The 12267-nt window shown below is 44.4% G+C and overlaps 1 protein-coding gene across 3 annotated transcripts in view; it reads right to left on the reverse strand.

The window, feature by feature from the left end:
• Positions 1-3431: 3431 nt before the first annotated feature.
• Positions 3432-12267, reverse strand: part of unc45b (unc-45 myosin chaperone B) — a 136805-nt gene continuing 127969 nt past the window's right edge. For 2 of the 3 annotated variants that reach the window (XM_070887163.1, XM_070887173.1), the window contains exons 18-20: positions 7554-7671; positions 6322-6477; positions 3432-4061 (exon numbers count right to left, since the gene is read on the reverse strand). In XM_070887163.1, the coding sequence (XP_070743264.1) occupies positions 3789-4061; positions 6322-6477; positions 7554-7671 (547 nt within the window). In that variant the 3' untranslated portion in view covers positions 3432-3788. Of the gene's footprint in view, positions 4062-6321; positions 6478-7553; positions 7672-12267 lie in introns of those variants that run through there. The other variant, XM_070887182.1, reaches the window with a different exon arrangement.

Here is a 12267-nt window from a genome sequence, read left to right on the forward strand (position 1 = left end):
GAGCAGGCGGCTTCAACAAAGTGCATACCATGATAGCGCAAATGTGTCACATGAGATTGAAATCAATGATCCTGTATTTGTTTTAAATTATGGACAAGGTCCCAAGTGACTTCCCGGCACTGTCGTGGCCAAAGAGGGGAGCAGGGTGTTTCGGGTCAAACTTTCAAATGCACTCATTCACCGGAAACATTTGGACCAAATCAAACCCAAATTCACAGACTACCCTGAGCAACCCATCTTGGGCCCTACCTTTTTTGATCCCCCAACTCACACACCAGTGGCAACCGACACCACGGTTGACCACAAAGCAGAACCCATCATCCACAGCAGCCCAGCAGGGCCCAACACACCAGGCAGCCCAGCAAGGCCAGCTGCACAGCAGCCCAGCGAGGGCCCAACAAATGATTCAACAACACCAGCTTTCACACCGAGATGATCAACCAGGGCAAGAATGGCCGTAGATCGACTCACATTGTAAATAGTTACACTATTGACTTTGGGGGGGAATGTTGTTATTTATGTGGACTTGTATTTACTCTGTACAGCCACCAGAGGGCTCATTCCCCGGAGTCCCAACGGATCCCATAATCCCTTGGGAGCACAGGTATTTAAGAAGGCTTCACAGGTTGGAGAGGCACTCTTGAGACCTGCAATAAAAGACTAAGGTCACACGTTACTTTGAGCTCACAGTGTTCAGTCTGACTCTTTCTCCATACACAACAGCACTCGTGTCCAGTTCCATGGAAACTGGATTTCCGTTCAGTTCAACCTTTTACATGATCAGTGGACATTTTGTGGTGAAGGTGTGTACCCTGTACACTTCTGCCTCCTCGGTTCGAGTTTCTAGTTCAGCCTGATCCACCATGGATCGATCTTCCTCTGCAACGCGGTGGTTTGCGGGGTTTGCAGCTCGTCTCCATATTCTCTGGAGGTGTCCCATTGTTTCACAGCCTTTGCACGCGTAGTGCTTGAAGTGGCATTAAAGGGGTCGATGATCACCTCAGCAGCGCCAACAAGGTGTTAACTGCCTCCCATTAACAATTGATGGCGGACTCTGGGTCATATGTACGTTCTGCCATTTGCATTCCTGCCTGAAAATGACATTACTTTGTGTACAGTACTAGCCAAAACCTCTTTATGCTGCAAAATTTGTTTGGTGTTATCGCTGGTGGACATAAATGCCTGGGCTATCGTTATGGCTTTGCTCAGATTCAGTGTTTCAACAATCAATAGTTTGCAAAGGATAACCTCATGGCCAATGCCAAGTACAGAAATGTCTCTTAGCATTTGCTCAAGGAATCCATCGAATTCGTAATGTCCTGCACGTCGCCTTAGTTCAGCGACGTAGCTCACCACTTCCTGGCCTTCAGATCGTTGACACGTGTAGAATCGATACCTTGTGATCAAGACGCTTTCCTTCAGATTTAGGTGCTCCCGGACCAGCGTACACAGTTCTTCATAGGATTTGGTTGTTGGTTTCACCGGAGCTGGAAGATTCTTCATGAGGCCATAGGTTGTTGCCCCACAGATGATAAGGAGGATCACCCTTCGTTTGGCAGCCTCGTCCCCTTCCAGCTCGTTGGCCACGAAGTATTGGTTGAGTCACTTGCGAAAGGCTTCCCAATTGTCCCCTTCTGAGAACTTCTCCAGGATACCAACAGTTCTATGCATTTTCGCGTGGTTGTTCATTATCTCATTGTCAATTGATATGCTCATATTAAAGTGATGCAACTGAGTACTGTCGACAATGAGTAAGTGTAATCTTAGCTCCTTTATTTAAACTCCACAGTGTTGGTACAGCATGGGAGGCCTGCTTATATACTCTGTTCCCAAGGGATGCTGGGATCCCTTGGGACTCCAACAGGTAGGTCCTCTGGTGGTGGTATATAAGCAGAGTATATAAGCAGGCCTCCCATGCTGTACCAACACTGTGGAGTTTAAATAAAGGATACAGGTTGTCGAGGGTTACATACATAACAATAAATATCTGTCTTTCTGGCCTTCTTTAATAAATATGTAATGTCACTGCAACCTCCTACGTGGTGTAACCTTGGTGTGCTGGCACTGACTGGCGTGTTGGTATGCAATGCAAGAAATGATCCACGCATCGGGTACAGGGAGAAGAACAAAGGTTTCATCTCGTTACTATATATATCAGCGTCGTCCATTAGAAATTGCTGACTAGACATGGATGAGGCTACGGCGACACCATATCAGCCACACACACTAATTTTAGTAGAAAGCGCCTCACACACAATACAGGTAAAAGTACTTCACGTGTGTATTTACTGAACAAACATTTACCAGCATTCAGTAGCCATGATGGTAAAGCCCTCACAACAATCGAAAAGACACTCGCACACTCTGCTTTACAACAAACACTCAAGGAGGTTAAAGTTCACACACATACAGCGTGTGAATATGAGGGTTGAAGTCATGTGCTGAATGCTGGTTTCTATTAATCAGAAATGCAATTACCCTCATCTGGATTCTCAATTAGCCAAATGTGGTGAGTGGCTAAATCATTGGACATTGCAGATATACATGGTCAGTAAACAGCTTACACATAAACTATGCAGTACATGAAGGCCAGAAGTCCAAGGTTTTAATAGTAACATAAACATTTCTAATATTATGAAGCTTGTCGCACGCTGTAATTGATGCTTTCAGCCATGATCTCATTGAAGGGCGGAACTGACCTGAGGGGCTGAATGGCTAACTTTCGTTTCCTACGTCTTGGCCTTGTTTTTCATGGCCCTTCTTTCAGTGTTCTCATTTATACTGTATATAACAGCAGTGAGAATTGATGTTTTTTTTTAGCAGTCAGTCTGGCAACTTATTTTAATACCATCTCCATAATAAGCATGTGTATTTTAAATCTGGGGTTTGTTAGTTACTCCCTAGCTTGCACCAAGTCCTGTTCACCCATCGCCCCTGTACTCGCTGACCCACATTGGCTCCTGGTCCGGTAACACCTCGATTTTAAAATCCTCATCCTTGCTTTCACCCTGCCATGGCCTCGCCCCTCCCTATCTCTGTAAACTCTTCCAGCCTTACAACCCACCGAGGTATCTGCGCTCCTCAAATTCTGCCCTCTTGCGCATCCCTGATTTTAACAGGTTCACCATTGGTGTCGTGCCTTCAGCTGCCAAGGCCCTAAACTCTGAACTTCCCTCCCTAAACCTCTTCGTCTCTCTCTCCTCCTTTAAGATGCTCCTTAAAACCTACCTCTTTGGCCAAGCTTTTGATCACCTGTCCTAATAACTTCTTGTGTGGCTCAGTGTCAAATCTTGATTGATAATTGTTCCTGTGAAGCGCCTTGGGACATTTTACTGCATTAAAGATGCTATATAAATGCAAGTAGTTATTTTTGTTCAAAATCTGAGCAAATATATGAGAGTATACCAATAAATGAAAAAAATTCAAACACATTGTTTAATAGTAACCTCTTTACTTGCTAGGAGGTGGTTTAGGCTCCAGTCATTGGCACTCAAAGTGTGACACTAAAAATGCATACATAAAATTAATTTTATTTTCCTAAAAACAGCACATTTACTCATTTTTTATGCTTGTTTTCCAGTTAACAGTTTGTTGCAAGAATGAAGTCAACAACCATTTTAAACACATCTAGCAAATAATTTGTAATGCTCATGTAACAAAATCAAAAGAGCAAATTTATTGTTTAAAAAAACAGTTGGTGTCTATAGTGATACAGATTTTAAGTAAATAGCCAATTACCCACAGCATGGTCTAATTGAGTAATCTAAGTATTTTGCTCTAGCTTCTCTTCATTGTCCAAGATAGGATGTTGGCTTAATAAGAGAGTAATCCATGGCTTTCACCAGGCATTCTCGAGCCACATTGATAATATCTTGCTGTTTTACATTATTTTTCAGCTTGCTAATGACCGTCAGAATTTCCAGCAATTCACTCTCGATGAGCTTTTTGGCGATCTCCTTGTCCGCCTCCATCAGGTTCAAAGCAATGGCCAAGCCTCGGTGTTGAACTTCCATGTTGTCGTGGAGACAGAGTCGCTGCAGGATTTCCAGCCACTGAATGGTCTGTGTTCCAAGAGAGGAAACAAAATCTGATCAAGTTTCTTTCAAAAACCCACTCCAATCCATTCACTGCAAACTGCTGTGAGGACCATAGTGGCTGGAACTGTGGGAGAATTCAGGAGAAACAAAATGGAGGCATGGCCATATATGGCCAATAGAGGTTCTAGTCCCACTGATTGGCTGAGGAGTGGATTATATCATTGCATGGAGCTGCGGTAAATAAAGAACAGCTTTAATGGGGATGGGGGGAGGATGATGTGGAGGAGAAAAGGGAAGGGAGGAATGAGGGGAGAGGGGATAAGGGGAGGGGAGGAATGGGGATGAGATGAGGGTGAGTAGGAGGGATGAGGGGAGGGATGGGGAAGGATGAGAGGTTGGGTGAGGGATGGAGGGAGGGGATTATGAGGGATGAGGAAGAGGGAGGGATGAGGGGATGTGGAGGGATGGGAATGAGGGAGAGGTGTGGGGGAGGGGCTGGAGGAGGGCTTTGGGACATCCTGAGGTTGTGAAAGACACTATATAAATGCAAGTCACAGAGGTCTCTCTGCCCTAGTGTACTAATCGAAGATGGAGACTACACCATCTATATCTTCTCTAAAAATGTTTTGGGGCTATGAGTGATGTTAACAAGGCTGCCTTTATTGCCAAGGCCTAGTTGCCTTCAGGCCATTAATAGTTAATACTCTGCTCTTTGACCATGTTTTGTGCCTCCTGACCTTTCTCCATCCGCTCAGTGACCTCTTGCAATCCATCACGTTATAAATCACCCTCAAAAATATTTCTCTATACATAATGAGCACTGTAGGAATGTACTGTAGGTTATTAATAGCACATACACGAGTGGCTAGGGGATTCATCCACTGTCCTACACTATTTAAAACATTTCAAGTCCTCTTGTTGAACACTATTTAAAACATTCACTGCATTGTGCATTGATAACTCAATGAGTTTATCCATGAGGCTGCTGACCTATACCTGACCTGTCAGCTTGGCTCAGTGGTAAGAACATTTTCCTCTTGTGTGTCCAAGCACTATCTCAGGATTTGAACACAAAAAAGGGGCTAATTTTCTATGCCCCCACCCCCCGCCCCCAACCCACCTTGACCAATGGGATGGTGGTGCAATCGAAATGGCGCCACTAACTGCCACGTACCCATCGACGTACAGGTCTCCACCATTTTGGGGGGCTTTGAAATGTGCCGTCCAAGTGACCCCCCCCCCCCTCCCTGTAAACAGACAGGAGCCTCATTAGTAGGGTGCCAACCCTCCGAATTGGCCTGAAGTCTCCAGGAATGAAAGATTAATCTCCAGGACACTGTTGCAAGTAAACCCCAGGAAAGAAACATGGGGCCATTAAAGAAATTGTGCTTTATTTCAAATTGTCTTTGAATACTTCTGTTTATTAGTTATAAAATTCTTGAACATGGGGAAAAAAGGATGTTTGACTGACAGGTGGCGAAGAGTCTGTTCACTCTCCAATTGGCCATGAGAAGGCGAGGCACTGCAAGGATGGACATGTAGGGTGACCAATGACGAGTGTGTGGGGGCGGGGCAGTTGGAGGCAGCCAGTCATGTGATGAAACCTCCAGGAATGCGTCCAACCAGAGTTGGCAACTCTAATAATTAGCCTGTGCCAATGAGATCCAACTATGCCAATAGGACCCCGGTGCAACTTTGTACCCCGCGCAGTCCGCCCAATGGTACTTGGCATTGAGCAGCCCCAACAACAGCCCTTCAAGGCTCCGCTGCATTTCGCTGAAAAAAAATATTTTTGACTGTTTTCGTGGGATTAGGACACCGGGGAGAACTCCCCTGCTCCTGTTCGAAATAGTGCCGTAGGATCGTTTATATCCAATTCCGTTCTGTAACTCTGAAATGGTTTTCAGTCTGTTTACGTATTATCCGTATTTACGTACTAAGGGAGTGCTGCACTGTCTTTCAGATGACACATTAAACCAAGTCCATGCCTGCCCTCTCCCTGAGTTCTCCCCAGTGTCCTGGCCAACATTTATCCCTCTACCAACATCACAAACGCTGCTGGTCATTATCACATTGATGTTTGTGGGATCTTGCTGTGCACAAGTTGGCTGCCATGTTTCCTACATTACAACAGTGACCACACTTCAAAAAGTACTTAATTGGCTGTAAAGCGCTTTGGGACGTTCTGAGGTTTTGAAAGGTGCCATAGAAATGCAAGTCTTTCTTTTCTTCTGAGTTATAGGGCTGAGCTAATAGTGCAGTGTTTCTATTAGTGACAACTCACCACCGTGGTCATCTTGTGGCAGAGCTCCTTGCGGCTAGCAGTAAGCATGGCAACGGCTCCTGCAGCCGCCCGCTGGACCTTCACGTCATCTTCACCACAGAGGAGCACCACTAGTTTCATTCTGTCATTTCCTTCAGCCATAAATCGTTCTTGAACCTTAGCAAAAAACAAAAAAAATTCAGGCTCGAAAAACTGCTGCTGAAGTACTTTAGTCAAAAGTAAGCGAGTTCCCTGGTTGTGCATTATTTATAATATGCATTGCCTCGCTGGAACAATAACGTGTGTTAACGATGCATGCTGTTATTAATGCACAAGCTGTCCAGCGAGTTCAGGGGATGAAGAGATAGGCCGTGAGTTGTGAATCTCTAGAGCTAGCTGCTCGATTTACAGCTCTCTGTCGATTGCTTCACACAAACGGCATCTTGCCCTGAACCTCCCCGTTATTTACAACATGCTGGATTTTCACATTAATTGCTCGTTGCAGAAAGTTACATATGGTAATTAACAGTGCAAGTACACTTTTAATGATTTGATAATTGTTAATCCAATGCCAATCAAACTCTCTGGTCCAGAAAGGGAACAATTTAAACTGTGGAGTCTCATTCCTGCATGTAGTAAATTGTAGGAAATGTAATAAATGTTAAATGTTATTTTTTTTTAATTATTTTTCCTTTCTATCTCTTTTCTCTCTCCCTTAATCCAATCTTTCTTTCTCTGCCTTTATTTCTCGTTCAATACCTGATTTGACTCTAATTCACCCAATATCCTTCTCCATCGTAACTCTGTTTCTTTCTCAGTCCTTAACTCCCATTAGTTAAGGAGATGGACTGTTGGTCCCATCGTTCACTGAGGTCCCAGATGCCCCGTTACCCTCGCCGCACCATTATCAGCTCGCACTTCCAGCAAGTTACACAGCAAAAAAAATTCAAGCTAAGGGGTGCGGGGAAAAAGTCTAACTAAGAGGGCTCGCTGCGAGATTCCCCACTCCAGCAAGATCTGGACCATTGTTGGACGAGGAAACTGCATTGCCTTGCGGCTGAGTGATAAGTGGTCCAGTTTGATTTTAAGTCCCCTATTGAAGAGTCTCCATCAGACAAAGGGAGTTTAAAGTCCATCCTCTCTCCCTTATACTTCTATTTCTAAAATTGTTCACAGTTCAAAAAGATAATAATTCATCTTCTTCCAAATTTTTAATAAAAATATATTAAATGTTTCTGTTGATTTTCACTTACATCTTTGCAGATGATCATGTTGCACATACACTCAGTGGCTGCTTGTCGGATTTGGTCATGTTCCTCAAACATATAACATTCAATCTCAGGCAGTGCCTTCTCCTTGATTATTTTTTGCCTAAAAATAGAAAGAGAAGACTGCATTTATATAGCGCCTTTCACAACCTCAGGATGTCCCAAAGCACTTTAGAGCCAATGAAAAACTTTTGAAGAGTGGTCACTGTTGTAATATAGAAAACGTGGCAGCCAATTTATACACAGCAAGCTCCCACAAACAGCAATGTGATAATGACCAGATATTGGTTGACGGATAAATGTTGGCCCCAGGACACCGGGGAGAGCTCCACTGCTCTTCTTCGAAATTGTGCCATGGGATCTTTTACCAGGCCTGGGTTTAACATCTCATGCAAAAGATGCCACCTCCGACAGTGTGGCACTCCTTCAGCACTAGGTCTGTCAGCCGGGATTATGTGCTCAAGTCTTTTGAGTGGGGCTTGAACCCAAATATTCTGACTCCGAGGTGAGACTGTTGCCATTGAGCCTTGGCTGACACAAAAATATGGCATAAAAGGAGAAATATAATTAATTGGACTACAGAAAGAAGCACAAAGATACAAACAGTTATACAATTGGGGTGGGGATCCCCTATCGATACACAGATGGTTGGGTGGTCTGCATATCTGGGGTCTCCCCACCATTCTCCGCCACATTCCCAGGCCACTGGAGCATTCTCCTCTTTGCCAGATTTGCCATGCTTACTTTCCCCTTGCAATTCTGCTGTAACCACATACACCTCCTCTGGACCCATCTTTTGTTTCTTTACTTGTCCCATTATCTTTTGCCTTGCACCATATCCCATTTGTCATTTAATCTCTCCTGCACTCCATCCTATCCCTTTTGTTCTATCCCTGCTCCCCTTTTCCCTGTATTTGCTTAAAACCTGTTAAAATCTCTAAGGGCTAGACTTTCCCTAGAGCCCCTCAACGCCCGATTGCCGTCCAGAAAAACCGCTAACATTCTGCAACTATTGCTGGCGAGAATTTCCATAATTAAGTTAAAAAATATTACCCGGCGAGAAAATGGATCTTTCACCAATATTCTCGGTGGTTTAAAGGCGAAACTAGGTGAAACGAGTGGTTCTTAAAATTTTTTTTAAAATTTACTCCGAGGCTGCAATTGGGCCGAGAGAGGGGGGAAAACTTTTTTTAAAAAATCACCAAAAAAAAGTTAAAAAACATTCCCAAGATAGTTTTACAGTTAATTGCCGTTTTACAATTTAAAAAAATAAAGAACCTTTAACTTCCCTTTCTTTGCAGAGTAATCACCTACCGCACTGTTTAAGCAGCTTTCACAGGGCGGTTCCCTCGGTGATCTGGACGGGCTTCCGCGGAGGCCAAACTTATGGCTTGGTGATTTTCTTGGCGGTGCACATCGGCAGTTTGCTCCCGGTGGGCGTTTCGAGATGTGGCCGGTACCATTTAAAAAGTAAAGGGGAAACTTTCGCCGGGCGGTTTCTCTCCCAAAAACAGCTGTACCGCTGAGAAAATCGCCGAACATGAAGGCGAAAGTCTACCCCTTACATCTTCCAGTTTTAAAGAAAGGTAGTTGACCTGAAACGTTAAATCTGTTTCTCTCTCCACTGATGCTGCCTGACCTGCTGAGCATTTCCAGCATTTTCTGTTTTTATTTCAGATTTCCAGTATTGGCAGTATTTTGCTTTTCTAATTTTCTTTCGGTTTGCTCTCAACTATAATGGAATTTTCTGCAGCAGCATACCTTATTTTTCTCTCAATATCCCTAATTGACCCATTAATAACAAATATCATGTTACTTGTACACAAGTCAATCAATGTCTCAGAAAATACTCTTAACGTGTCGAAACTCTGTGGCTTACACATTCATCATTGCCTTCTCTTGACAATCTCACTAAGTGCAAATATATAATGAGCTGAAAATTCCAGCTTTGCCTGGTCCATATGAAGTGCGTACGGACCCGGCGAGGCCTTGCAAAAGCTGATTTTCGGGGTGCGAAGCGCATGCACCGAAAACCGGCTTTTCCGATCTGTCAAGATTTCTCTTGCCAGATCCTTCGCATCCCCAGGAGAACGACATTCACACGGGAATGATTGGGCTATTTGCCCAACTCATGCCCAGCGAATCTCCTTCAAACTTTTACGCCTGGTAAAAGCAGGCACATAGCTTACCAGCGTAAAAGTTTTAAAACAAATAAAAATTTAATTTAATCATTCTTTTTCATGTTTAAAACTCTGTCCATTAAGGTAAGTTAATTTTTAACCCTATTAAAATACATTAAAAAAATTCCCAAAAATATTTTTTTTTACCTAAAACATTTAATTACATTTAATTTTAAATATGTGAGGTTTTTTTTTAAATTTATTATGCTGTGTTTCTTGTTTTAGGAGGGTTTTCTCATTGATAGTAATGGGAGCTCACACAGAGTTCCCATTTTTATCAATGAGATTTCTACCTTGTGATTGGTGGCCCAGGCCCACGTGACTCCAGCATATCCGTACGTATGGAGAAGTCATCACACAGCGAATGAAGGCCTCCGACTGCAATCGTAGGTGCCTCCGTGACCACCAGGTATTTTCGTAACATTTTTTCGGGTCGGAGGCTTTCGTCCAAAGGAAGCCTCTGATTGGAATTTTGCCTCCTTGGTTTTTGAAGGTGCTTTATTCTTTTTGCATTAAAAATCCTATTTATTTATATATTAAAAACCTCTTTGTGCTTCATTCCATTAACTAATTGTTTGAATAAAATCCAATCATGAATTGAAACGGTGCACAATTCTGGTCTCTATATTGTAAAAAGAATATAGAGGCACTGAGGAAGGGGCAAAAATATTTACAAGAATGATACCAGAACTAAGAGGTGATACCTATCAGGATAGGCTGAACAGGCTGGGGCTCTTTTCTCTAGAAAAGAGATGGCTGAGTGGCTGACCTGATAGAGGTCTTTAACATTATAAACAGGTTTGATAGGATAGACGTAGAGAAGATTTTTCCACTTGTGGGGGAATCCAAAACTAGGGGTTGTAATTATAAGATAATCACTAATAAATCCAATAAGGAATTCAGGCAAAACCTTTTTACTCAGTGAGTGGTTAGAATGTGGAACTCACTACCACATGGAGTAGTTAAGTCAAATAGCATAGGTGCATTTAAGGGGAAGCTAGATAAACACATGAGGGGTAAAGGAATAGAAGATTATGCTGATAGGGTGAGATGAAGTCGGGTGGGAGGAGACTTGTGTGGAGCATAAACACCAGCATGGAACAGATGGGCTAAATGGCCTGTTTCTGTGCTGTACAATCTATGTAATTGAAACTGATCTTCCAGTCAGTTCATCATCATAGGCAGTCCCTCGAAATCGAGAAAGACTTGCTTCCACTCTAAGAGTGAGTTCTCTGGTAACTGAACAGTCCAATATGGGAATTACAGTCTCTGTCACAGGTGGGACAGATAGTCGTTGGAGGAAAGGGTGGGTGGGGAATCTGGTTTGCTGCACGCTCTTTCCGCTGCCTGCGCTTGCTTTCTGTATGCTCTCGGTGACGAGACTCGAGGTGCTCAGCGCCCTCCCGGACGCTCTTCCTCCACTTAGGGCGGTCTTTGGCCAGGGATTCCCAGGTGTCGGTGGGGATGTTGCACTTTATCAAGGGAGGCTTTGAGGGTGTCCTTGAAACGTTTCATCTGCCCACCTGGGGCTCGCTTGCCGTGTAGGAGTTCGGAGTAGAGCGCTTGCTTTGGGAGTCTTGTGTCTGGCATACAGACAATGTGGCCCGCCCAACGGAGCTGGTCGAGTGTGGTCAGTGCTTCGATACTGGGGATGTTGGCCTGATCGAGAACACTGACGTTGGTGCGTCTGTCTTCTCAGGGGATTTGCAGGATCTTGCGGAGACATCGTTGGTGGTGTTTCTCCAGCGATTTGAGGTGTTTCCTGTATATGGTCCACGTCTCTGAGCCATACAGGAGGGCAGATATCACTGCAGCCCTGTAGACCATAAGCTTGGTGCCAGATTTGAGGGCCTGATCTTCGAACACTCTCTTCCTCAGGCGACCGAAGGCTGCGCTGGCGCACTGGACCATGTCCAGACCGGGGTCAAGCAGGGCTGCGTCATCGCATCAACCTCTTCTCGATCTTCCTCGCTGCAATGCTCCACCTCATGCTCAATAAGCTCCTCGCTAGAGTAGAACTAAACCATAGAATCAGTGGGAACCTGTTCAACCTTCGTCGCCTCCAGGCTAGATCCAAGACCGTCCCATCCTCTGTCGTCGAACTACAGTACGCAGATGACGCTTGCGTCTGCGCACATTCAGAGGCTAGACTCCAAGTCATCGTCAACATTGTCACCGAGGCATACCGAAAGCATGGGCCTGACCCTAAACATCTGTAAGACAAAGATCCTCCACCAACCTGACCCCGCCACACAGCACTTCCCCCCTAGTTATGAACATCCACGGTTTGGCCCTGGACAATGTGGACCACTTTCCATACCTCGGGAGTCTTCCAGTCAGTTAACCTCCACTTAGCCCCGTCAGCGAACATGTGCAGCTGTCAGTTTCACGGGCAGATCTAGTAACACACTAACTGTTATGTCTTTGATAAGGAGTCAGATTAAATGCAGCTTTCCATGTTCTTCTGGAATATCGTCGCAGCCGATTGAATCCCAAACGGGCATCTGTTGTGAACAAAA

Source organism: Pristiophorus japonicus, chromosome 1 (genome assembly GCF_044704955.1).
Source record: "Pristiophorus japonicus isolate sPriJap1 chromosome 1, sPriJap1.hap1, whole genome shotgun sequence".
NCBI classification, from domain to species: Eukaryota; Metazoa; Chordata; class Chondrichthyes; family Pristiophoridae; genus Pristiophorus; species Pristiophorus japonicus.